Source organism: Dendrobates tinctorius, unplaced genomic scaffold (genome assembly GCF_039654945.1).
Source record: "Dendrobates tinctorius isolate UK_male_01 unplaced genomic scaffold, ASM3965494v1 ptg000049l, whole genome shotgun sequence".
NCBI lineage: Eukaryota > Metazoa > Chordata > Amphibia > Anura > Dendrobatidae > Dendrobates > Dendrobates tinctorius.
In genome coordinates this window covers 26,164,666-26,190,774 of record NW_027361717.1, presented here as the reverse complement: position 1 = coordinate 26,190,774, position 26,109 = coordinate 26,164,666, and the positions used below count along the sequence as shown (strand labels likewise).

Below are 26,109 nucleotides of genomic sequence, written 5' to 3'. Positions count from 1 at the left end.
TCATACATGTGACATTCACAGTCCGAATACACAACACAAATTCTGGAGCAGTTGTGGGTATCCTGACAATAACTCAACAGCTGATCTGCAGTTCTGTTGAGCTGATGCACATTGAATGGAACTGTTCTACTGTCGTGAGTAACATCTGATCAGTGGGGGTACCAGGTGTCGATCTCTCACCCATCTGAAATTGGTGACCTATGTTAAGAATAAGTCATTAATATTATATGCTCAAACAACCAATTGGCCGCACCGTATATCAAGTGTATGGGTAGTGATAAAACAAGCAGGCAGGGAAATGTGTTACCACACACAAATAAGCAGTTGAGAGTTCCCGACTTTACTAAAGTATATTCACTTTTGCTTCCTTCCCTGACCAGGAGGTGTGTATACATGAACATAAACTGGAGCAGCTCATCATGGTCAGACAAAGCCATTACACAGTACACAGCAGGGACACATTTATAAAAGTATCTAAGCACAAAAACATTTACTTAAACACATCCAATTGTATAACTTATTAATCATCAAAGAAATAGATTGAAATCTACTTTTTTCTTATTCTTTTATGCGTTTAATTAAGGATCACTGTTAAAATGACAGCTTTCACTGAGTCATAAATTTTCTTATACTTTCACTTTAAGCCAAAAGTGTAATTGGCATTTTTCTAATTTTTACCTTGGGGCGGTGTTCTAAGCGCTGATATTTATCAATATGTTGGTAACTTCAAAACTATTCTATTACTCTAATATCTAAAAGTCTCTGAAAATAAATATTCCTTTTATTCAGAGGTAGATGTGACCACAGTTTTATGTTGTCAGCTAAGAGTTTACAGATAATTAGATAACAGACCTACTGGCTCATAACTGCATCGGTTCAGCTCAACGTCAGGATGGTATATAAGGTGAAGTGTATTGCAATTTGTTGAGTTTATAGATGTATTATGATTAAACGTTATGGCGTACATGTATTACATAATCTATACAATATTAAAAATGGGCTCACTATTTAAAGGGAATCTGTCAGCCCAAACTAATACTATAAATTAAGCAAACAGCCCTGCAATGGATATAGCCCCTGTAAAAACTGCACTTTTACAGTTCTAATTCTTGCCATTATTCTGCACCAACTGAAGCTTAATCAATATGGTAATAGGGAAGCTCAGTGCACCCTTGGTGGGGTCAAGAGACTTAGTGCACTGTTCCGCCCACTGGTTTTGCCGATCCCCGCCACCCTCACTGGTGATGGACAATGCGGATCTTTCTCTGCAGACACTGCTCGCTCCAGGCAAGCCAGAGCTGCCAATCATCAGTGATTCAGGCAGGGACATGCAAAACCAGTGGGCACAAAGATACACTGAGCATCTTGGCCACACAAAGGGTACATCGAGCACCCTAATTTGCATATTTGATTAAACTTCAATTCTTGCAAAATGGAGATAGGAATTAGAATACTAAATATGAGAGGTTTAACAAGAGCTATAAATCACTAGATGGTGGCCCAATTCTATCGCATCGGGTATTCTAGAGTCTCTGTTAAAATTAAAAATAGTTTTATACTCACCTTCCGATGGCCCCCGATCTCCACGCCACGCTCGAAGCGTCCGGCATCTTCCGGTCCCAGTAATGCTTTGCGCGAAACACCGCTGATGACATCGCGGCCCTTCGCGCAAGGCATTACAGGGACCAGAAGATGCCGGGCGCGTGGAGCGTGGAGTGGAGATCAGGGGCTGTCGGAAGGTGAGTATATAACTATTTATTAATTTAATTCTATTTTTTACATATTCTCACCTTCCGATGGCCCCCAATCTCCACTCCACGCTCCGGGCACCTTCCTATCCCAGTAATAATGCTTTGCGTGAAACACCGCTGATGACACCGCGCTCTCGTGAGAGCGCGACGTCATCAGTGGTGTTTCACGCAAAGCATTACTGGGACTGGAAGGTGCCGGGCGCGTGGTGAGAGGAGGGAAAGAGTCCGGGGGCCATCGGAAGGTGAATATATCTCTATTTTTTATTTTAATTCTAGTTTTTACAGGTTTATGCTACCCAGGGCCCGGAGGAGAGTCTCCTCTCCTCCGGGCCCTGGGTACCATCCACACATTGAGCGCTGCGCCCGACTGCGCCTGTCGCTCATTGGTCGCAGCCTGGCAGCCGCGACCAATCGGCGACAGGCGCAGCTTACCTTTACAAACAGTTGTGCCTGTCGCTGATTTCGGTTACAGACAGTCAGAATAAGACGATTACATAGTAGATACTTGACTACATGCTAAGTTAACACTGTCAGTTTGTTTTGGATCATAGACTCCCTTAAAAGCAGCACTATCATTAAATTTCACCATATAAACTGTAAAAGTTATTTAATAGGTCTTTTCAACCTGAGACTGGTTTAGTTAGTTTGATAATTCATGTCAGAATGGAAAGGTTGTGTAATCCTTTTTGAAATTTTAAACTCCCTCTCTGTCAACCTAGCCTAACTGACAGCATATAAGTGTCCCTCCTCCCTGCTCTAATCCCTCACTGCTCAGTACAAGCTGCATCTGTCGTTAAGGCTGGCTGGATAGAGACTAAACACATTTGGACTCATGAGCTCATTTGTTCTTATTTTATATCTGGCATAAAAGTAGGTATACAGGACTCTTGAAGAATAAAGGGTTTGGGAGCTCAGGAAGAGTTCCACCCCATACAAATGAAAAGACGAGCGCTTAGTACAATGCAGTTCAATTCATCATTCCATAGCGTGGACATACTACACTATACCTCTTCTTATTGTAATCCGTGTCTGAAGAAGTCAAATGTTGTAGGGTCAAAACGTTACTGACTCACTTTTTGGATTGCCTGAATAAAGATTTATTATACTTATTGGGGGGCCAAGTTTCTTTCATCTTCATATTTTTTATCTGGATTATACAGCCATTTTGACATGGATATTCAAAGTAAATACACCAGTCTCCTCAGGTATAAAATATCTATTTAATAATGTATGCAGTTAGCATTTTTTTTAATCTACTGTTAATCTGTTTCTTTACTAATGCATTATGCATGCTTACCATTTTTCCTTCAAACAAAAAAATGTATAGCACCACTATCTCTGGAATTGTCATTCTATATTTTTGGCTACATCTGCTACATCTACTTTTACATCTTAGTAGCTTGATGATGTCCTGAAATGTTTCTTGAACATTTTAAGCAATGGTTTCTTAAATAGAAGAAACAAAAGGATAAAAGCCACCAACAAAGTCAAACAAATGGGAAGAGAAAGTACCAGTGACAGCAAAGTGCCTCCATTTCTCCAATGGCAAGCATGAATAACAGACTCCGGAAGATCCTGCACAAACATATAGTTGTTGGTGAAATTACATGTGATCTGCTTGAGATCAGGGATGATAATACCCTTGGATGTGGTAATTGTCTCATACCAGCTTATCTTACAGCAATCAAATGAGTTTCCACTTAGGTAAATTGTATTGAGGCTCCTTATGAGAGGTTGGTAAGAACTAAATACCGGTACTGAAGTTAGCTTGTTTTCATGGACATCCAAAAACTGAAGAGTAAGATCCATTAATGACATGGGGAATGTAGTGAGGTTATTTTCAGATATATCAAGGGAAGTCAAGCTCTTGAACTCAGAGAAGTCAATGATGCTCACAAAGTGTAAGCTATTTCGAAGAGAGAGAGACTTTAGCATTTTGACGGTGTCTTGCAAAAAGTCAAGGCTCATAAGTTGGTTGTATGAAACATCCAGACATGTTAATGTAGTTCCATGGAAAATAAATTGTTTTCCCATTTTTAACCCACAGCCTGACAAGCGAAGATGCTGAAGAGATGGTATATTTCTAAGGTCCACACAGTTCGGGTAACCAACCATATTAGTTGAAGAAGAACAAAGGGAGATATGGTTATGGCTCAAATCCAGGGTTCTAAGACTTTTCATGGTGTGGAAAATCTTACTGGGAAGTTCCTGTAGTTCATTCTGGCTAAGGTTAAAGAAGCTTAGCTGGGGAAGGCTGGAGCTACTCTCCTCTAAGCTTATCCTTGACAGTCTATTATTACTAAGATCCAAAAAATTGAGATTACTTGTAATCTGTTTACTCGATAAATCAAATGTTTGTAAGCAGTTCCAGTTCAGCTTCAGGTAAGACATAGATGACATTGCAGCAAGAAAGTATTCTGGCAAGTAATCAAACTGGTTTCTGCTAAAATCCACAACACTTAATGCAGAGAGGTCACTTATGATATCCCCCCACAGATAAACAGTGGTGATATTGGACCCATTGTTTTTAAAAATTAGGAAATCCGCAGAGGAAGAATATTCATCAAAATGTTTGCTATAAAACCTCATTTTGTTATCAGAGAGCAGCAATGTATGTAAGTGATGCCTCTTTGGCAAAAAAGGAAAAAATAACAATTGGTTGTGAGAAATGTCTAGTTTCTGCAGCTGGAAGTCAACATCAACTTCCCGTGAGAAAAACCATTCGATATGGTTGTAGCTGAGATTGAGAATTTGTAACTGCGTCAGACTAAAGTCCACAATACATGGCAGCAGGTTGAAAGCAAGGTTCAGAGTCTTCAGGTTCACCAGACTGTCAAATGTCTCTATTCCAATCTCGTAAATATAATTCCATTGAAGGCTCAACTCTTTTAAGTTCTTCAGACCTTCAAATGAGAATCTATCCAGACGCATGATAACATTATAGTCCAGATTTAGATATTCCAGGGACGTCAAATTTGATACCAGAGTAATTATCATGTCCTCATTCAGAGCGTTTCTAGAAAGATCCAACCACCTAAGAGATGAAGCAGAACTCAAGCCAGAAGATACCAAAGTATATTTACTGAAAATAGTGTTGTCCTGTAGTGATAGTGACTCCAGCTTTGAAGTGTGCCTAAAAGCATTCAAGTCTATGTGACACAAACTGTTGGATCTTAAGCTCAAACTGTTAAGATTGGGATATCGCTGCAAAGTATCTTCATCTAGACTTTTCACATTGTTGTGATCTACGTGCAGTTCTTGTATATCAGATGGGAGGTCTTCAGGAATTGAAGTTAGCTGTAAATATCTGCAATTTGCTGCTTTGGAAACCTGAAGAAGAGTCAACATGTTACTTAATATATGCAAGAAAACAAAATAATATATTATTAAGTAATGATGGTCATACAGGTAACATATTGTCATTAGCAGTGACTTACTGCTAGTAAAAAGTTAACACATCTTGAACTGATTTTCTCTGCTCTTTTTTTTAAATCAGATTATTTTTATTAAACAGTTTTAACTTACAAAATTGAGACAAGGCACACACAGTTTTAACATACAGATTTGAGACATACCTCTTATACACAACCCAGCCCCCGATTTTCTTTGCTCTTATTAGAATGTGCACATTGTATATTTAGACTGAAGGCAAAAAACATGAAGGAACACATGGAACTAAGGAGTAAAGAAACACTTATGAAATAAACAAGAATATGTGTTAAACCTTATATTTCTGAATGTACCCCATTGTTACTCTGACAACAATATACCCTCTTGGGATTCTGTCAAGCAGCTTCATCAGGTGTTCACCTAGAATGTCTTTCCAACAGTATTGAAGGAGTTCCCAGAGGTACTGACTATGAGCACTTCTTGCCTACTTTGCTTTCACTATCCAGTCCATCTAAATTTTGTTGAATTTGAGGATTGTGGAGGACATGTCATCTAATGCAGCACTTCATACCTCACGTTCTTGGTCACATAACCCTTACATTCCCTGGAGCTGTGTTTTGGATCTTTGTCCTGTTGCAAGAAAAATGATGGTTCCAATGAAAGACTTCAGAGAAGTGTTGTTGGAAAAAGGGACAGAAACATTACCTCCCAAACGTCCTTACAATTCTGCTATTAATCTTGTCCCTAATGCCAAATTACAGAAAGCTCGCCTTTACAATTTGTCTTGGCCCGAACGCACCGGCATGAAAAATTACATGAACAAAAGTTTACGGAAGGGTCATAGCCATCCTTCCTTCTCCCCTGTAGCCGTTGGATTTTTCTTTGTAAAAAAGAAAGTTGATGGCCTCCGTCCTTACCTCTATTTTCAAGTACTGAACAAAACCACAGTGAAGAATACATACCAACTTCCACTCATCCCCGACTTTTATAATCAGCCTGTGGGAGATAAGCGTTTTTTAAGCTTGACCTTAGGGGGTGGCTTAAAATTTTAAACTCATGAAGAAGGGTGATGAGTGGAAAACGGTGTTTTTGATGTCTGAGGGTTTATTCGAAAATCTTGTCATGACATTTGGATTAATCAATGCGACAGCAGTATTTCAAAACTTTATGAATGATAATTTTTATGATTGCATTGGGACATTTCTTGTGATTTACCTTGATGATATTTTAAGTTTTCCACCTGATTTGGACTCTCACCAGGAATATGTTTGTATTACAAAGGTTGAGAAATTGAGAAATGTATATTTCCTGTTCAGAAAATTTTGTTTCTGGAATTTATTTTATTGGCTGATGGGTTTAAGATGAATCCTGGGAAGGTGAAAGCCAAATCAGTTTGGGCTGATCCTACGGACCTGAAAGCGTTGCAACATTTTCTAGGATTCACCCACTATTATAGGAAATTCATTAGGTGTTCCTCTCAGATTGCAAAACATCTTACTGACCTCACTCGTAAGGGGCTGGATTTCAAAGATTGGTTTTTGAGACATTTGAAAGAGTGTTTTAGGTCTTCCCCTGTCCTAATCCAACCCAATCTTTAAGAACCATTCATTGTGTTTTATCTCAGCATTCCAAAAATTTGACCAATTTGTGGCCATGTGCTTTTTTCTCGAGAAAACTTTTGTCTGCTGAAAGAAATTATGATGTGAGGAATCGTGAGTTACATAAAAGAAGTCTGAGGGAACCACAAAATAATACTAGGAATCACTAGCTCAACACTTGAAACATGACTATGTTAATACTCAAGAAAAAAGAAGTGTGTACAAAAAATGGCCAGGATCACCATGGATAAATTTCAAATATTAGAAGCAATACATTTTATTAAAGCATGATTACACAGGATCACACAAACAAGGTACAAACCACATGTTAAAAACAATTAAAAAACCACTGAAGGTATAAACCATAACATCTGAAGGACCGGTTAGGCACCTTGCAGCTATCTTCACTGTGTGCACCAGATATGTCAAAAATAATGAGTTGGCGATACACGTGGGGTTCCTCTCTCCACACACCATGCTGTGACCGGGTATTTGTATCTCCGCATCCACCTACAGGCTTTTTTGCTGCCTTCTTTTTTTTTTTTATCCCTAAATGGCTTTTGCCATATGCTATAGTTTTTTATTTAAACTTATAGCCCAACTGACCCCATTTTTTAAGGTTTTTTGCATTTTCTCTATTGGTGGTCTCTCAGTGCAGCTTTAGCTACTGGACTTGAATATTCTGTCTGTTTTTGGGGTAATTTACTTCATTTAGACTATTGGCTGATTGTCATTTGTTCAATGCTGCGTTATTTTTAACATATCTGGTGCACACAGTGGAGATAGCTGTAAGGTACATACCCTTCCCTTCAGGTGTTATGGTTTATACCTTCAATGGTTTTTAAATTATTTTTAACATGTGGTCTGTACCTTGTTTGTGTGATCCTGTGTAATTATGCTTTAATAAAATATATTGTTTCTACTATTTGAAATTTATTCATGGTGATCCTGGCCATTTTTTGTACACACTTATTTTTTTCTTGAGTATTAACATAGGAATCATGAGTTACTCGCTGTTAAATTAGCCTTTGCGGAATAGAGGCATCTTTGGGAGGGGGCAGTTCATCAACTCATTGTGGTCACTGACCAAAAGAATTTAGTACACAGTGTGTCCGTAAAGTCATGGTGCACTTTTGACCAGTCACAGGAAAGCATACAAGTATACCACGATCCCCGGATCTGACGCCCTTAGACTTTTACTTTTGGGGTTGTGTGAAGCAACATGTGTACATTGAACGTATCAACGACATTAATAACTTAAACCAGAGAATCACAGATGTTATTCACAATGTTACACCAGACGTCCTTACCCGTGTGTGGCAAGAACTTCACTATCGTTTGGATGTGTGTAGAGCAAAAAATGGAGCCCACATTGAACTGCACTGAATAGGTATGAAACTGAGAGAGTTATTCTTTTATTTCGAAAAAATCACTGACCTCAGGGAGACCAGTCAAAGAAAACACTGCGGTAGCCGGCAAAGGCGCTCAATCAGTGAAATCCTAGGTGCAATGCTCCCTGGGAAATACGAATATGCAAATAAAGTCCGTGGAGCCTCATTTAAGAGTCTCAAACACAGGACTAGCCAGATCTCCCTCCAGGGAAGGACCCAGCCAAGGAGTGGCTTCTTTTGGAAATCACCATTACCACCATGTTAAGTGGCCCTTTAAGTCAATATCCAGCTCTTTACGAGTTTACAGATAAGACAAGGGAAATACCAAGGCCAGGTATCCATCCACAGACAGCTGTTTCGGGGTGTTGCCTTCCCTGGGTCCTTCCCTGGAGGAACCCCTTAAAAAATAAAAATAAAAAACGAAGCAAAAACTAATGATTTATTATCATACCGCCGAACAAAAAGTGCAATAACGCACGATCAAAAAGACGCATATAAATATCCATGGTACCGCTGAAAACGTCATCTTGTCCCGCAAAAAAGAGCCACAACACAGTGTCAACAGCAAAAAAATAAAAAAGTTATAGCTCGCAGAATAAAGCGATGCAAAAATAATTATTTTTTATATAGAAATTGTTTTCATTGCATAAAACCGCCACAACATAAAAAAATGACATAAATGAGGTATCACTGTAACCGTACTGACCCGAAGAATAAAACCGCTTTATCAATTTTACCGTACGCGGAACGGTGTAAACGCACCCCCCAAAAGAAATTCATGAAACGCTGGTTTTTGTTCATTCTGTGTCCCAAAAATTGGAATAAAAAGCGATCAAAAAATGTCACGTGCCCGAAAATGGTACCAATAAAAACATCAACTCGTTCTGCAAAAAATAAGACCTCACATGACTCGGTGGGTCAAAATATGGAAAAATTATAGCTCTCAAAATGTGGTGATGCATAAACTATTTTTACAATAAAAAGCGTCTTTTAGCGTGCGACAGCTGCCAAACATAAAAACCGCCATAAATAGTAAATCAAACCCCCCGTTATCACCCCCTTAGTTAGGGAAAAATAATTGTTTTTTTCTTTATTTCCATTTTCCCATTAGGGCTAGGGCTAGGGTTAGGTTTGGAGTTAGAATTGGGGGATTTCCACTGTTTTGGTACATCAGGGGCTTTCCAAACGCGACATGGCGTCCTATCTCAATTCCAGCCAAAAAAGTTAAATGGCGCTGCTTCCCTTCCGAGCTCTGCCATGTGCCCAAATAGTGGTTTACCCACATATATGGGGTATCAGCGTACTCAGGAGAAATTGCACAATAACTTTTGGGGGCCTGTTACTCTTGGGAAAATAAAAATTTGGGGTGAAAAGATCATTTTTGTGGAAAAAATATGATTTTTTTAATTGTACGGCTGTACGTTATAAACTTCTGTGAAGCCCTTGGGGCTTCAAAGTGCCCACCACATATCTAGATAAGTTCCTTGGGGGGGTCTAGTTTCCAAAATGGGGTCACTTGTGGGGGTTTCCACTGATTAGGCACATCAGGGGCTCTCCAAACGTGGCATGGCGTCCAATCTGAAATCCAGCCAATTTTGCAGTGAAAAAGTCAAACAGCGCTCCTTCCCTTCCGAGCTCTGCCATACGCCCCAACAGTGGCTCCCCCCACATATCAGGTATCAGCGTACTCAGGACAAATTGCACAATACCTTTTGCAGTCCAATTTCTCCTGTTACCCTTGGTAAAATAAAAAAATTGAACCTAAAGTAATTTTTTTTGTGAAAAAAATTTAAATGTTCATTTTTTTTAAAACATTCAAAAAATTCCTGTGAAGCACCTGAAGGGTTAATAAACTTCTTGAATGTGGTTTTGAGCACCTTGAGGGGTGCAGTTTTTAGAATGGTGTCACTTTTGGGTATTTTCTATCATATAGACCCCTCAAAGTGGCTTCAAATGTGATGTGGTCCGTAAAAATAAAATGGTGCTGTAAAAATGAGAAATCGCTGGTCAACTTTTAACCCTTATAACTTCCTAACAAAAAAAAAATTTTGGTTCCCAAATTGTGCTGATGTAAAGAAAACAGGTGGAAAATGTTATCTATTAAGTTTTTTGAGTGCCATATCTCTGTGATTTAAGAGCATAAAAATTCAAAGTTGGAAAATTGCAAAATTTTCAAAATTTTTGCCAAAATTCCATTTTTTTCACAAATAAACGCAAGTTATATGAATGAAATTTTACCACTAACATGAAGTACAATATGTCATGAGAAAATAATGTCAGAATCACCGGGATCCATGGAAGCGTTCCAGAGTTATTACCTCATAAAGGGACAGTGGTCAGATTTGTAAAAATTGGCCCGGGAGTTAACGTGCAAATCACCCTTGGAAGTGAAGGCGTTAAAGGGCCACTTAACATGGTGGTAATGGTGGTTTCCGAAAGAAACCACCCCTTGGCTGGATCCTTCCCTGGAGGAAGATCTGGCTAGTCTCGTGTTTGAGAGTCTTAAATGAGACTCCACAGACTTTATTTGCATATTCTTTTATTTGGAGCAGAATTCACATTTCTATTGTTTTTTGTTACTTTCCAGTGACTGGTCAGAAGTGCACTATGACTTTACGGACACACTGTACATTGAATAAGCTAAATGGCTATCTTCTAGACAGACCAGATGGTCTTAATTTTTCTCTAGATTCAATTTTTCTATCACATTCAGGCTGAGATCCAAGAATATAAAGGCTGAGGCATTATCATGCAATCTTAATTCAGTTTCTCTTTCAGAATCTCCATCCTCCATTCTCCCTAAAGGCATTGTGGTCTCTGTGGTATCCTCAAAGTTGGAAGTGGAGATTCATAAACTACTCCTCCCACCGCTACAGAATCCAAGTTATTTGTACCTGTGTACCTAATAGACTGCGTCTGTTGCAGGAGTTTAATGATTCTGGCTTTAGTGGTCTACAGTGAATTGGCTCCATTGTCAATTCCAGAAAGACCTTGGACTCATCTATCCATGGATTTATCACAGATTTGCTTCTGTCTGGCGGGAAAACTGTCATTTGGGTGGTGGTTGACCGATTCAGTAAACAGGCTCATTTTATTACTTTGTCAAATTTACCTAATGCAGAGACATTCTCCAGGTTGTTTATTTGTCATGTTGTGAGATTGCATGGAATTCCATTTAACATTGTGCCTGATAGGGGAGTGCAATTTGTCTTCAAATTCTGGAGAGCTTTTTGTAATAGATCGGTGATTGACTTGTCATTTTCGTCTGCCTACCAAACTGAAACCAATGTTCAGACAGAAAGGACAAATCATTCTTTGGAACAAATTTTAAGGTGTTTTGTTGCGGCTCAGCAGGACGATTGTTCTTCATTTGTATCTCTTGCTGAGTTTGCCTTTAAAGGGAACCTGTCACCCCCTGCAGGTGTTTTTATGTAAAAGAGAGACCTTGTGCTGCACTAATGCTGCATTCTGTCAAGGTGGCTCTTTTATTTAGGGTACCTTGCACCGCAGAAAAAATCGTTTTTAAAATTGGTCAGACATACCTGATATTTGTCAAGGGGGGCAGGTCTTTCCCCATCTGACAGAGACGCCTCACATACGTCAGTCATGTATTCCTGCGTTGTGTCGCCGCCTCCAAATCTATATTTTCAAATCCTGGCGCCTGCACCGGCTTTACTATGTATTCTTGGTTACCATCGCCCATCCTCTGTCATGATGTCGGCGTCCAGAGATCCGGCCCCGCAGTCGTTTATGGTTTATTCACACTGCGGGGCAGGAATCTCGGGCATGCGCAGTAGTTATCTGCGTCCGAGATTCCCAGCCCCGCAGTGTGAATAAACCATAAGCGACTGTGGGGCTGGATCTCTGGCCGCCGACATCATGACAGAGGACGGGCGACGGTAACCAAGAATACATAGTACAGCCGATGCAGGCGCCAGGATTTGAAAATAAAGATTTGGAGGCGGCGACACAATGCAGGAATACATGGCTGATGTATGTGAGGCGTCTCTGTCAGATGGAGAAAGACCTGCCCCCCTGACAAATATCAGGTATGTCTGACCAATTTTTAAAACGATTATTTCTGCAGTGCAAGGTACCCTAAATAAAAGAGCCACCTTGACAGAATGCAGCATTAGTGCTGCACAAGGTGGCTCTTTTACTTAAAAACGCCTGGGGGGGTGACAGGTTCCCTTTAACAGTCGGGTCAATCAGTCCACTAGAACCTCGACATTTATTTTGTAATAATGGTTTCCTCCAGGTGTCACCCATTCAGGGATATTACCTGGCTATTTAGCTGGCTGGCAATGATAAGAACATTGCCAGTTGTAGCCTTGCTCTGTGGTGTGTTTGTGAGTGAGTTCTAATTTTCTGACCTTTGTGGCCAGACCTTGGGTTTGCCTCATGACTACTCATTTGTATTACACCCTTTGCCGCACTCTGACCTTAGTTACCTGACCCTGGACATTGCCTCTGAATATCTGTTTGTCTCCTTTGTCTTTGATGTAACCTCCTGGCTTTTGACCTTTGACTCCTTGATTTCCACACCTGACTGCATGTCCATGAGAAAGCGATTCAGCATCACGTCCAGCAATTTCCTGGATAGACTGATCTTAAAACCTTGTAGTAATGGACTGTTGTCTCTTTTTCTTAGTTCAGTGATTCTTGCCATATCCTGGCTTAGAACTGTTGTGGAATACAGCTCAGCACTGTATGAAGCTGAGTACTAAAAATGCCTCTGCAAACCATATCTGATGGCTGCTAACACTTTATGTACCCTGGTGGTTCCACAAATGAACTCTGATGAGGCATGCCTGTTTATTTGGAGCTATTCCAGGTGACTAACTACTTGATGAAACTGCTTTATAGAATGACAAGCGGGTATAAAGCTGGCATCAGAGTAAAATAGGTGTACTTTGAAGAACTAAGGTAAGACATATACTGGATTGTTTCACGCTTTATTTTCTTCTTGTTACTATAATTTTTCCTTTTGTAGTTTTGCTTCCTTCACTCTGATTCTACAATATGCACATTCCAAATAAGAACAAGGAAAACCATTTAATGAACAGGTGCGGACAAACTTTTAACCAATACTGTAACTGCTATGGAGGAAATAATCAGGTATGTGAAAATTGGGATAAAGTCAGACTGTCACCTTAAACTGTATACCAGCAGCCAATTTAACCGAAATTATGAGATTCAGACCATTTAATCTAATGCGCGTGGCCTTCTTAATTCAGTCATGGAGGTTCAATAGTAAAAGTTTTAGAAAATGTGATATGCTAAGATAGAAATGTTAATACAAAAGGCAAGTAAACATAATAATATAACATTTCTTCAATATTTCTACAGACGTATGTTTTCTATGTTTTTCTACTTGGTACTGTGTTTTATTTTTTCAGTTTTACTTATTCATTTGGTTTTTGTTTTATCATCATATTCAGAGAGCTATAATTTTTTCATCTACTGAGCTGTGCGAGGGTTTATTTTTTTGCGTGAAGAGTTAACGTTTCCATTTTGGAAGATTATAACACTTAATCAGGGGATCACTCCAAGCACAGGATTTATTTGTGCTCTTTAATATTAAAGGGGTATTGCCATCTCCAAAATCGTAACCCAATATATAGTAGGTATAATGATATTAGCAATTACCTCAAATTAGAAGTGTAGTATAGTTTTTCTGCATCGCTATGTTTCTTTCCTCATGAGTAGGCATTGCAGGACCTTAGGTATCCATTGTTACTCCCACTGATCAAGCTAGTTTCTAGTGGTCGTAACCATGGATACCTAAGGTCCTGCAATGCCTGCTCATGAGGAAAAAGACATAGCGAATCAGAAAAACTGTACTACATTTGTAATTGGAGATGTTTGCTAATATTATTATTATTATTATTATTATTATTATTAATAAACCTACTATATATTGGGATAGGATCTTGGAGATGGGAATACCCCTTTAAGGATACACAAGTCTCTATGAAATAACATGGCAAGGAATACATTTATTTTCAACTTGAGAAAGTTGATTCATTTTATATTTTTTATAAACCCTGTACCGATATTGGACATGCTGGAACATCCAATGTTGGGTCCTCATCAGAGCTTGCATCATTCCTGCCACATAATGGCTGTGTTTAGCAGCCAGGATCTGTCTCTAAGCCGAGCTCCATCCACTGCTTTTAACCAACTAAATGCAACTATAAGGCTACGTTCACACGTAGCGGAACTCTCGCAGAAGCTATCTCGAGAATTCCGGAATTCCATTCCGAGGGAAAATCGCATTTTAAATTCCCGCGATTTTCCCGTGGAAAAACTAGCAATTTGCAAGCGTAATTAGCTTGCAGAATGCTAGCGTTTTCCAAGCAATCTGGAGCATCGCTTGGAGAACTGATTGACAGGCTGGTCACACTTGTCAAACATAGTGTTTGACAAGTGTGACCAACTTTTTACTACTGAAGCAGCCTATGTGGCATCAGTAATAAAAGATAAAATGTAAAAAATAATAAAAAAATTAAAAAATATTGTTATTCTCACCTTCCGGCGTCCTGCACAGCTTTCCCGCCTCTCTCCACGCTCCCGGTCCCAGTAATCCTTTGCGCGAATGACCGTGAGACTTCGCGCTCCCGTGAGATCGCGACATCATCGCAGTCATTCTCGCAAAGGATTACTGGGACCGGGAGCGTGGAGAGAGGCGGGAAAGCTGTGCAGGACGCTGGAAGGTGAGAATAACAATATTTTTTATTTTAATTCTATTTTTTACAGGGATATGGTACCCAGAGCCCGGAGGACAGTCTCCTCTCTTCCGGACCGTGGGTACCATCAGCAAATGTTCTGCTTACTTATCACATGCAGAACAATGCATTCCTATGTGGGCGGAATCGCCGCGATTCCGCTAAATTAATGAGCATGCTGCGTTTTTTACCGCAAAGCGATTCTGCCGTGGAAAAAAACCTCAGCATTAGCACAGCATGGCGGAATCCCATAGGAATGCATGGGATGCTTATTTTTCGCGGCAAAATCGCGCGTTTAAAACCGCTGCGAAAACGCAAAAAAAAGCGACATGTGAACTCAGCCTTAATCTCTGACGACAGCGTTTAAAGTGGAAGGAAGGTCCCGTGGCTGGCGTTAATGGGAGACTGTGATTTTTACTATATACAGTATTGCAATACTCTGATACTGCAGTATACAGTGCAAGAGACTGAACAATGACAATTTTTTTTTAAAGTGTAAAAATATAAAAGTTTTAATCAACTACCATTTTTACCATTAAAAATAAAGAATGATAAAAAATTTAAAAAAATATACATATGTGCAATTTCTGTGACCATAAAAGTCTCATCTATCAAAATATAAAATTAATTTAATTAACCTGACTGGTAAACACCGTAATGAGAAAGGGTATCTAAATAAGTGCCAGATCGTCACGCAAACAACAATCCCTCACACAGCTCCATCAACCAAAAAATAAAAATGTTGCAAGTATTTAAATATGGTGAAACAAGCAACAATTTTTTTATGAGTATCTAAATTTTTTGCTCCACCTAATAAAAAAAAAGATAAAAGTTTGGTATCAGTGAAATCATACTGACCTGGAGAATCATGTTGGCAGGTCATTTTTAGTAAACAATGAATACAGTTAAAAAAAACCCATCCAAAATAAAAAAAAAAATTAGAGCTATTGGAAGAAAGGGAGGAAAAAACAAAAACCCAAAAATCTAAAATCTCCTGGCCTGGAAGGGTTTAATGAGAATCTGTCAGCAGATTTTTGCTACCTCATCTGCAAAGAGACCCCAAATCTAAAGATGTATCACTTACATTACTGGGTGCAGCTGTTCTCACACAATCAGAGGTCTTAGATTGAGCCATGCAGCAGAGCTGAGAAAGCTAACCCCGCCCACACCGGGCTCTCTGTGTACAATGTCCATAGAGCTTGCATGGCTTATCACAGGAGGGGGCAGAGTGGGATGAGTGCCAGCTTGTCTGATAGATTAAACCTTCAAAGAAAACAACAGCACACAGCTTGACATGTGATACATCATTGAGTTCTGTGTTTTAAACCAGAAAAAATCACTAATTCATGGAGATTGGAAAAAACTTAGTGTACATAAAAATCCCCTTAAAACACAATTTTATTAATGATCATAAAACACACCTTCCCAGTGACGTTGAAAAAATGTCAAAAATTAGACCTAGTATAAGGTGCTGCATAGCCCTACATTAAGGCCTAACTGATACCTTCCTATCCGTGGAGGTTGGCACCCTAATAGTACGATATTGGCGCCCCCACTCAACGAGGACTATCCCTCACTTCCCTAGTGATCCCTAGTATCACAGAGGGGAAAACAATTTCCAAGATAGAACAGTAATGAAAAGATCAGAATGCCCTAGGACTTATGCAGACCAAACAGATAATACAGCAATAAAAACATTTACCACATCATGATATCATGTGACCCACAAAGATAGCAGCTATTCTCACTTGGAGAGATAAACATCCTCAGATACAATCAGCAATTAATAAAAGGTCACTTATCATGTCTCATGGGGGACCCTCAACGCGTTTCCCCGCCGTAGCGGTTCATCAGGAGGAATAGTCCTATCAAAGATATTGTTGCTGCTTCATGCCTGATACCTTCAATAATAATGGCACCAGAAGTCTAGGAAACCGGATTTAAATAACCGGTGTGATTGTATTGCATACCACCCACTATCCGGCAGTCCAATCGGTGTGAAGATGCAAATAACTGAGAGCCAGGTGTGCAGCAAAAAATGTCATATACCTGAGAGCCCGCCGCTGCATTCGAAATTCAAAGCGGAAGGGGGGTCATTAGCGTGCGTTCCACCGTGGGGCGTATCCAATATGGCGCCCATACTTCCGGTCGCGCAACCCCCTCAGCGGGCTGTAGCCTCCGGAACCATCCTGTGCGGGCAGGACGGAGGGGAATCAAAAATGGCGCCGGAACTTCCGGTCACATGTTTCCCCTTTGCTCCCGGACACGCCCATAGTAACCAGCAATGGACGCATCACCAATGGGGCCGGACCTTCCGATCACATGTTTTCTCCCTGCTCAATGATGTAACCATAGAAACAGGCAGAGCGCATCACATGAGATCGCCAGAAAATAAAGAGTCTGCCCGCAATACAATGTCCCAGGAGTCAGATTTATCACAGTCAGGATAACCCCAATAAATCTAGTAGTACCAATGTCCTCATATTCGGCATAATGCTGCACATCAGAAATTCAAAGAATATAGAAAAATAAAAATATGTGCATATTGCTATGCGATAAGTCAAATCAACCATACAATGTGGTCCATGCCATACAGGCATCATCCAATATGCCAGACATATAGAGCCCCTTATCATAACCCCCTATAACAGAAAAAGGGCAAGTTCAGCCAACCAGAGAATCAAAAGATCATAAAAAACAGGCATATGAGATGCATTCATTCATCCCATTAGGGAAGACCGATTGCAGTCTGAACATCCATTCACACTCCCGTCTCAGAATTAAATTGTCCAGATTACCTCCCCTAGCCCTTGGTTTGATTAGTTCAATCATATTAAAGGTGATGTCATCCATTCGACCCTGATGTATACCATTGATGTGTCTGGCGACAGGGGTATCACGTTTATTTCTGATATCCCCCAGGTGTTCACCCACCCTCACCCTTAATTCTCTAGTGGTTTTTCCCACATAGTCCAATGGGCAGGTACACGTAGCCTTATAGACCAGACCTGTTGATTTACAGTTTCCAAAATCCCTCAGATAAAAGGTCTTACCATTGTGTGAACTCATAAAGGCCTTACATTGAAGCATATATTTGCATTTGGTACCAGTCCCCACACTTGAAGAAGCCCAAAGGTTTTCTATCTAACCATGTACCCGTTCCCTTGGGTCTTTGATAGAGGCTGTGCACAAGCCGATCCCCTATAGATCTCCCTTTTCTATATGTAATAGAGGGTTTAGATGGTACCAGCCCCTTCAAATTCGGGTCAGCTAAGAGTATCCCCCAGTGCTTTTTAAGAACATGGTACACCCTGTCTGACTGACCATCATAAGTGCCAATAAGTCTGACAACAGTGTCCCTGACAGTATCTATAGGTCTGGTCTATAAGGCTACGTGTACCTGCCCATTGGACTATGTGGGAAAAACCACTAGAGAATTAAGGGTGAGGGTGGGTGAACACCTGGGGGATATCAGAAATAAACGTGATACCCCTGTCGCCAGACACATCAATGGTATACATCAGGGTCGAATGGGTGACATCACCTTTAATATGATTGAACTAATCAAACCAAGGGCTAGGGGAGGTAATCTGGACAATTTAATTCTGAGACGGGAGTGTGAATGGATGTTCAGACTGCAATCGGTCTTCCCTAATGGGATGAATGAATGCATCTCATATGCATGTTTTTTATGATCTTTTGATTCTCTGGTTGGCTGAACTTGCCCTTTTTCTGTTATAGGGGGTTATGATAAGGGGCTCTATATGTCTGGCATATTGGATGATGCCTGTATGGCATGGACCACATTGTATGGTTGATTTGACTTATCGCATAGCAATATGCACATATTTTTATTTTTCTATATTCTTTGAATTTCTGATGTGCAGCATTATGCCGAATATGAGGACATTGGTACTACTAGATTTATTGGGGTTATCCTGACTGTGATAAATCTGACTCCTGGGACATTGTATTGCGGGCAGACTCTTTATTTTCTGGCGATCTCATGTGATGCGCTCTGCCTGTTTCTATGGTTACATCATTGAGCAGGGAGAAAACATGTGATCGGAAGGTCCGGCCCCATTGGTGATGCGTCCATTGCTGGTTACTATGGGCGTGTCCGGGAGCAAAGGGGAAACATGTGACCGGAAGTTCCGGCGCCATTTTTGATTCCCCTCCGTCCTGCCCGCACAGGATGGTTCCGGAGGCTACAGCCCGCTGAGGGGGTTGCGCGACCGGAAGTATGGGCGCCATATTGGATACGCCCCACGGTGGAACGCACGCTAATGACCCCCCTTCCGCTTTGAATTTCGAATGCAGCGGCGGGCTCTCAGGTATATGACATTTTTTGCTGCACACCTGGCTCTTAGTTATTTACATCTTCACACCGATTGGACTGCCGGATTGTGGGTGGTATGCAATACAATCACACCGGTTATTTAAATCCGGTTTCCTAGACTTCTGGTGCCATTATTATTGAAGGTATCAGGCATGAAGCAGCAACAATATCTTTGATAGGACTATTCCTCCTGATGAACCGCTACGGCGGGGAAACGCGTTGAGGGTCCCCCATGAGACATGATAAGTGACCTTTTATTAATTGCTGATTGTATCTGAGGATGTTTATCTCTCCAAGCGAGAATAGCTGCTATCTTTGTGGGTCACATGATATCATGATGTGGTAAATGTTTTTATTGCTGTATTATCTGTTTGGTCTGCATAAGTCCTAGGGCATTCTGATCTTTTCATTACTGTTCTATCTTGGAAATTGTTTTCCCCTCTGTGATACTAGGGATCACTAGGGAAGTGAGGGATAGTCCTCGTTGAGTGGGGGCGCCAATATCGTACTATTAGGGTGCCAACCTCCACGGATAGGAAGGTATCAGTTAGGCCTTAATGTAGGGCTATGCAGCACCTTATACTAGGTCTAATTTTTGACATTTTTTCAACGTCACTGGGAAGGTGTGTTTTATGATCATTAATAAAATTGTGTTTTAAGGGGATTTTTATGTACACAGTTCTGTGTTTTAACCCTTACCTCATGCTGTCCTCAGATTACATAGAAAAAATCTGCGGACAGACACCCTTTAAAGTTATGCTGAACAAGTATGTTACAAAAGTGCGGCCTTTATTAGTTTGTTTTATATGACTTGTATGATTTACATATATGGAAGATAAAAGGTTGCACATTAATAGATAATGAAACTGATAACCCTTGGACATATGAAGCTGCTTCCTCCCATAGACCTGTGTTAAATTTGTCAAAAAAATAATGCATACAGTAGTGTCTATAAAATGCTGATTGGATGCACAGACTCTACCATAATGAATGGATCCAGTTTGGGATAGCCATACTTACCAGCTGGCAGCCGCTTGGTGATAAATGTTTTGCTCCATCAGCAATATTCCTCCAGTGTAATAAAATGGACATGTAACTCAATAAGCAGCAAAAGGACACAATGGCCATATCATCAGTAGATGTCCTGCTGAAGGAAAAGGAGACAGTCATGATTACTGTGGTATCACAGCTCAATGTGCTATTCAGGACACATTTACAGGATGATATCTTACCATATTTTTCCTATACATGTAAGTAGAAGTTAGTAAAAAAAAAACTGAGACAAACACTGGTGATAAAAAAAATAAATAATAATAATATATACAGCTCTGGCAAAAATTAAGAGACCACTTTCAAATGTTAAGTTTGTCTGATTTTTCTCTTTATATTTTTGAGTAAAATGTAAATTGTTCTTTTAGTCTTTAAACTTCTGACAACATGTCTCCGAATTTCCAAGCAATAAAGTTTGTATTTCTTTTCTGAAAAGGAGAAATGGTCAAAATTAAAAAAAAACAGTGCTTTCAGACCTCAAATAATGCAAAGAAAACAAGTTCATAATCATTTAGAAACAACAATACTAATGTTTTCACTCTGGAAGAGTTCAGAAATCAATATTTTGTGGAATAACCATGATTTTTAGTCACAGCTTTCATGCGTCTTGGCTGCTTACCACCAGTCTTTGACACTGCTTTTGGATGACATTTTGCCACTCCTGGTACAAAAATTTAAGCAGTTCTTCTTTGTTTGATGGCTTGTGACTATACATCTTCATCTTGATTACATTCCAGAGGTTTTCAATGGGGTTCAGGCCTGGAAATTGGGCTGGCCATAACAGGGATTTGATGTGGTGGTCCTTCATCCACACATTGATTGACCTAGCTGTGTGGCATGGCGCATTGTTCTGCTGGAAAAAACAGTCCTCAGAGTTGGGGAACATTGCCTGAGCAGAAGGAATCAACTGTTTTTCTAGGCTAACCTTGTATGCAGCTTGATTCATACATCCTTCGCAAAGATTAACCTGCCCAATTCCAGCTTTACTGAAGCATCCCCATATCATCACTGATCCTCAACCAAATTTCACAGTGGGTGCAAGACACTGTAGCTTATACGCCTCTCCTGGTCTCCTTCTAACCATTAGACCACCAGGTGTTGGGCAAAGCTGAAAATTAGACTCATCAGAGATTAACTTACTCCAGTCCTCTGTGGTCCAGTCATTATGGTCTTTGGCAAACTTCAGCCTGGCTCTCCTTTGCTTTTCATTGATGAAAGGCTTTTTTCTAGCTTTACATGACTTGAGCCCGGCCTCTAGGAGCAGTTCCGAACTGTTCTTGCCGTGCACTTCACCCCAGCTGCCATTTGCCATTCCTTTTGTAGGTCACTTGATGTCATCCTACGGTTGCTGAGTGACATTCGAAAAAGATGACGGTTATCCCTGTCAGTGGAGAGTCGTTTTCGCCCTCTGCCAGTCTGTAGCTTTGTTGTCCCCAATGTCTGCTGCTTGACCTCGTTGTAATGGACTACTGTCTTAGAAATTTTAAGGATGGAGGCAACATGATGTTCACTGTATCCCTACGCTAGTAAAGCCAGAATTGAGCCCTTCTTTTCCTCACTCAAGACTTTTCTTTTCAACTCCTTTGGCATGGTTAAAAGTTATTTTGTCATTCCTATTACTTTTGGGATATTACTAGCACTTGTTTCGTCATCCAGCTTGCCCTATTGCAAGAGGATTGTGAACACCACAGCAGGGTTTTTTCATACTTTCCTTTGTTAAATAAGATTTGGTTCAGGTGATCACCTAATCAGAAGCACATTAAGTAGAATGAGGTGTACTCTGGTTGGAATTCAACTGACACTGGAATGGAATGGCTGTCAGACATGTAGAGAAGCTGATTTTTTATAAAACTGTGCAGTGGTCTCTTAATTTTTGCCAGAGCTGTACTTGTGGTCACATGACCTCCTGATCTCACCGCCGGAACTGGAGAATCCTCACAGCGCAGTGTGAGGATTCACATAAAGTGACTGCAGAATTTTATGTTAAACCTGGACAACTCTTTAAAAAGGTTTTTTTTAAAATATGTATTAGTCCCACAAGGGGTCACAATGCTAATGCTCTGCACTAAATATGCAGTACAGAGCATTACCCAGTGCAAACATATGATTGTTGGAATCAGTGCAGCTGCACAAGGGCCTAGGAGGTAAGGGAGTCACTACCACCTCCAAAGCAGGTGGAGATGTGCATTATCATGAGCTAAAAAAGACTGAAAAAAGCCCATATATTGTTTTTGCACTGGAGCCCTATTATGTCTGTGTCAGACCTTGATCAATTGTTTACACTGACAGCCTATTTAATAGACCTGGTCTCTTAAGGCCCCGTCTCACATAACGAGATCGTTAGCGAAATCGCTGAAACAGCGACCTCACCAGCGATCTCGCTACATGTGACACATAGTGGCAACCGGCTCCCCCGCTGGATATCGCTGATCGTGCTCGAATGTCCTAGGCCATTTTTTGATCATTGGCGTCCCGCTGGCCAGCATGCATTGCTGTGTTTGACGCCGACGAGAGACCTAGTTGGCGACGCAGAACTCAGGGATGCAGGCGTGAGTCGTCAGAAAAGCTGCTGTGTGACAAGGTCCCAACGACCGCCGCGGTCGTTATATGGATCGCCGTATCGTTGCTGCGTCGTTGAGTAGGTCTGCCTGTTTGACAGCTTACTAGCGACCATGTAGCGACGTACCAGCGATCCTTACCAGGTCGTATCATTGTTTGGAACGCTGGAGTGTCGCTAAGTGTAAACGTACCCTTACACAGTATATTAGGTTCTATGGTCTATAGCAATCATCGGCTCCCTACGATTGCACAGCAAGAAGCCAATGGAATGACAATAGGGAGCAATCTCTCTATCACACTCTTTGACAGCAGAAAGTAAATTGATTAATGAATTGAGTTAATTGAGCTGCTGCAAATGCTAGCAACAATGAATTCCCTCTGCTCCATCTCTGCTAGCAGGGGGACCTAAAGACTGCTATGCAGCATTCACCCTAGAATTATGATCGCATGGTTATTAATCACTGCCCTTTTACATCCTAATGGCCTATTGTCTATTAGGACATGAAAAATCAGGGAAATGTTAAAGCGAGAAATTATACTTCATGGATATCGGTCAGACGCCTCTCTCACAGCCAAACCAATTCTCACACTTTGCACTGACGAGGGGCAGTACCCTGAAATACAGTGTCTGCAAATTGAGATTCTGGCTTGGCTTTTATCCTAAGTCATGTAACAAGGCTCGTTAAAGGGTTGACATTGACTTTTAAGATTGCTACTTCCAATAGGTGGCACTAGAGTTCTAGTTCTCTTCCTTTCTGAAGAGACAATTTGCCTAATTAGCATATTTCCCAGAGGAGCATTGTGGCTTTAAATCGCCTCATCTCGACATGCTTAGCATATCATTCTCTGCAAGGAGAAATGATACTTCTTGGATATCAGTTAGACGCCTCTCTCACAGCCAAACCAGATCTCACTCTTTGCACTGACAAGGTGCAGTACCCCGAAACACAGTGTCTGCAAATTGAGATGCTGGCTTGGCTTTTATCCTAAGTCATGTAACAAGGCTTGTTAAAGGGTCGACATTGACTTTTAGGATTGCTACTTCCAATAGGTGGCACTAGAGTTCTAGTCCTCTTCCTCTCTGAAGACACAATTTGCATAACTTCCTTGGAAAAGCATGCTTCTCCTGCTTTCTTTTGCCCTGAGGATGTCTGTGGAGCTCCAGTGCCCTGTGGACTTGAGAAGACAGCATCGGGGGCGTTGTGTTTCAGACACCTGATAAAGGAGGACTACATTTGAAACCTTCTTATAAACATTGATGTAACTTGTAAGAGCTGTTTTAGTGTTCCCCTACCAACAATAGGCTAGACCATATGGCCAGACTGTTACCCAAACAAGCAGGCAAGGACATGGACAGAAAAGAGTTCAAACTTGTTTTTACTTCTGTTTGGCTTATTTTCCTTCACCGTCCATTCAGCCGCATCTTTCCTCTTTTTCTCAGACATTTTGTTTTTCCCACATGGCTGTTGCCCTCTTGGACAAAGTCTGGTGGGATTAAACATAAGGTTCCCTCATGCCTTCAAGTCTCAGGACCTACCTGACATTTTCAGGTCTTAGGCCGGGGTCACACTTGCAAGTGCAATGCGAGAAACTCGCGCAAGTCTCTCACCTCAATACCCGGCACTGCCGCCGGAAGTTCAGATCAGAGCTTCAGCTGCATAGAAATACTTGCAGCCGCACACTCCAGTCCCGAGTGTCGGAAGCAATGCTGGGTATTGAGGTGAGACACTTGCGCGAGTTTCTCGAATTGCACTCGCAAGTGTGAACCCGGCCTTAATGGCATTTCCACCCACAATTCTCTCTCTGGTGGCCTCATCAAAATCTTAGGCTACTTCTTTGGGTAACTCAAAGCTCACAATCAAAGGACTCTTTCCTCCTCAAGCACTCACTCTTCTGTGGAAACATCTGTGCTCTGCACTTTCTCACTCAGCAAGGGCAGCAATACTCTTTTACTCCTTCACACTTTTAGTACAAATAAACTCACAAGTCACATGCTTACACAGGCAGCGTAAAAAAAAGGAGAGTTTAGGACCATCTCGATTTCGATACACCTTGACGCTGATGGAATGGCTTTTCCTCTTTTTTTTTATTTTTAATAAAAAATGGTGTTTACTAAGTGCCCTAGGTTATTTATATGCACTATTGCTTTTACTTATTTACTTACAGGTTTTATGTTCATTTTGTTTCTATCTATGGTTTTGTGTGTTTAGTGGCCATTGTGAACATGTTCCTGTTAGGCGTCAGGTTTCTGCGTCTGCTCTGCAGAAATCCAGAGCCTCATATTCTGCGGTCTCCTGCTGTCTTTCTACTGCAGAGGAGATTACTTTGCAGCAGACCACTCCAGAGACTAAGTCCCTCTGTGCTCCTACTGGGCATGCTCACGAGACGATCTCCCATTGGAGTCGGGAGTCATGTGTTCAGGTCCTGTTCCAGATCTCATTGGTCCATCTCGGAGATCTGGAAGGTCCCGCACGGCTATAAAAAGTGCGCATGGCCGTTCCGCCATGCGCTAGTATAGACTATACTGCTATGTGTGAATGGTGACGGACATATGATTCTGGTGACTGACTTATTATGAAACCCCTTCCCTCTGATATTACGCATGTGGTTAGGGAATTAGTTCAGTAGTCTGCGCCAGTCTGTGGCAAGCCTTAGGCCACTGTGTACACCGCACCTCTGCGCTAGCGTCCGCCATAGCGCTTGCTTTGTAGCTGTGTCATCCGGCGGCAGTGTCCTGCGCCGCGCTGCAGTTGCAGCCCTTCTTTGCGTTCGCAGTAGCGATGCCGCACACACGGTAGGTCTAGACGGACGCAGCCCCTCTGTCTTAGTTCCTGCTCCTGTGACTTTATACCGTGCATGCATTTACCTGAGACCTGTGACTCTAACAGGCTCAGCCTTTTTGTATGTTTTTGTTGCGGCGCCTCTGTGTGTGAACAGAGCCCGCTCTGCGCACTTCGGGTGAAGTTGAACCCGTGCGCCTTATATCGCCATATTGCTCGTCTGCCATTACTCAGCAGCGGTTGTAACACCTACTGCACGGTGGACCCCGAGCAGCAAACGCACTTTATTATTATTTTTATTTAGTGCGTTCCGCCGTTCCTAACATTATGCTAGCGTCAGGGTCTGGCTAGTGATGGCAGATCAGCAGCAACTCATTCAGTGCATTCGCCAGCTAGAGGGCCGGTCGGCTACTCTTGAGAGTGTTATCGCAGCGGCGAAGTCTTCGGAGGCTGCTGTACAGGCGATCGCAGAGGCGGTTTCTCGTCCATGTCCTCCCCCGCGTCGACAGTTACCCGCCTCCCG

General features: G+C 41.3%; 1 protein-coding gene across 2 annotated transcripts in view; it reads right to left on the bottom strand.

Annotated features, from left to right (window-relative positions):
• Positions 1-235: 235 nt before the first annotated feature.
• NRROS (negative regulator of reactive oxygen species) overlaps positions 236-26,109 on the bottom strand; it is a 58,912-nt gene continuing 33,038 nt past the window's right edge. The window contains exons 2-3 of one of the 2 annotated variants that reach the window (XM_073576570.1): positions 20,218-20,344; positions 236-5,081 (exon numbers count right to left, since the gene is read on the bottom strand). In XM_073576570.1, the coding sequence (XP_073432671.1) occupies positions 3,144-5,081; positions 20,218-20,325 (2,046 nt within the window). In that variant the 5' untranslated portion in view covers positions 20,326-20,344 and the 3' untranslated portion in view covers positions 236-3,143. The remainder of the gene's footprint in view (positions 5,082-20,217; positions 20,345-26,109) is intronic. The other variant, XM_073576569.1, reaches the window with a different exon arrangement.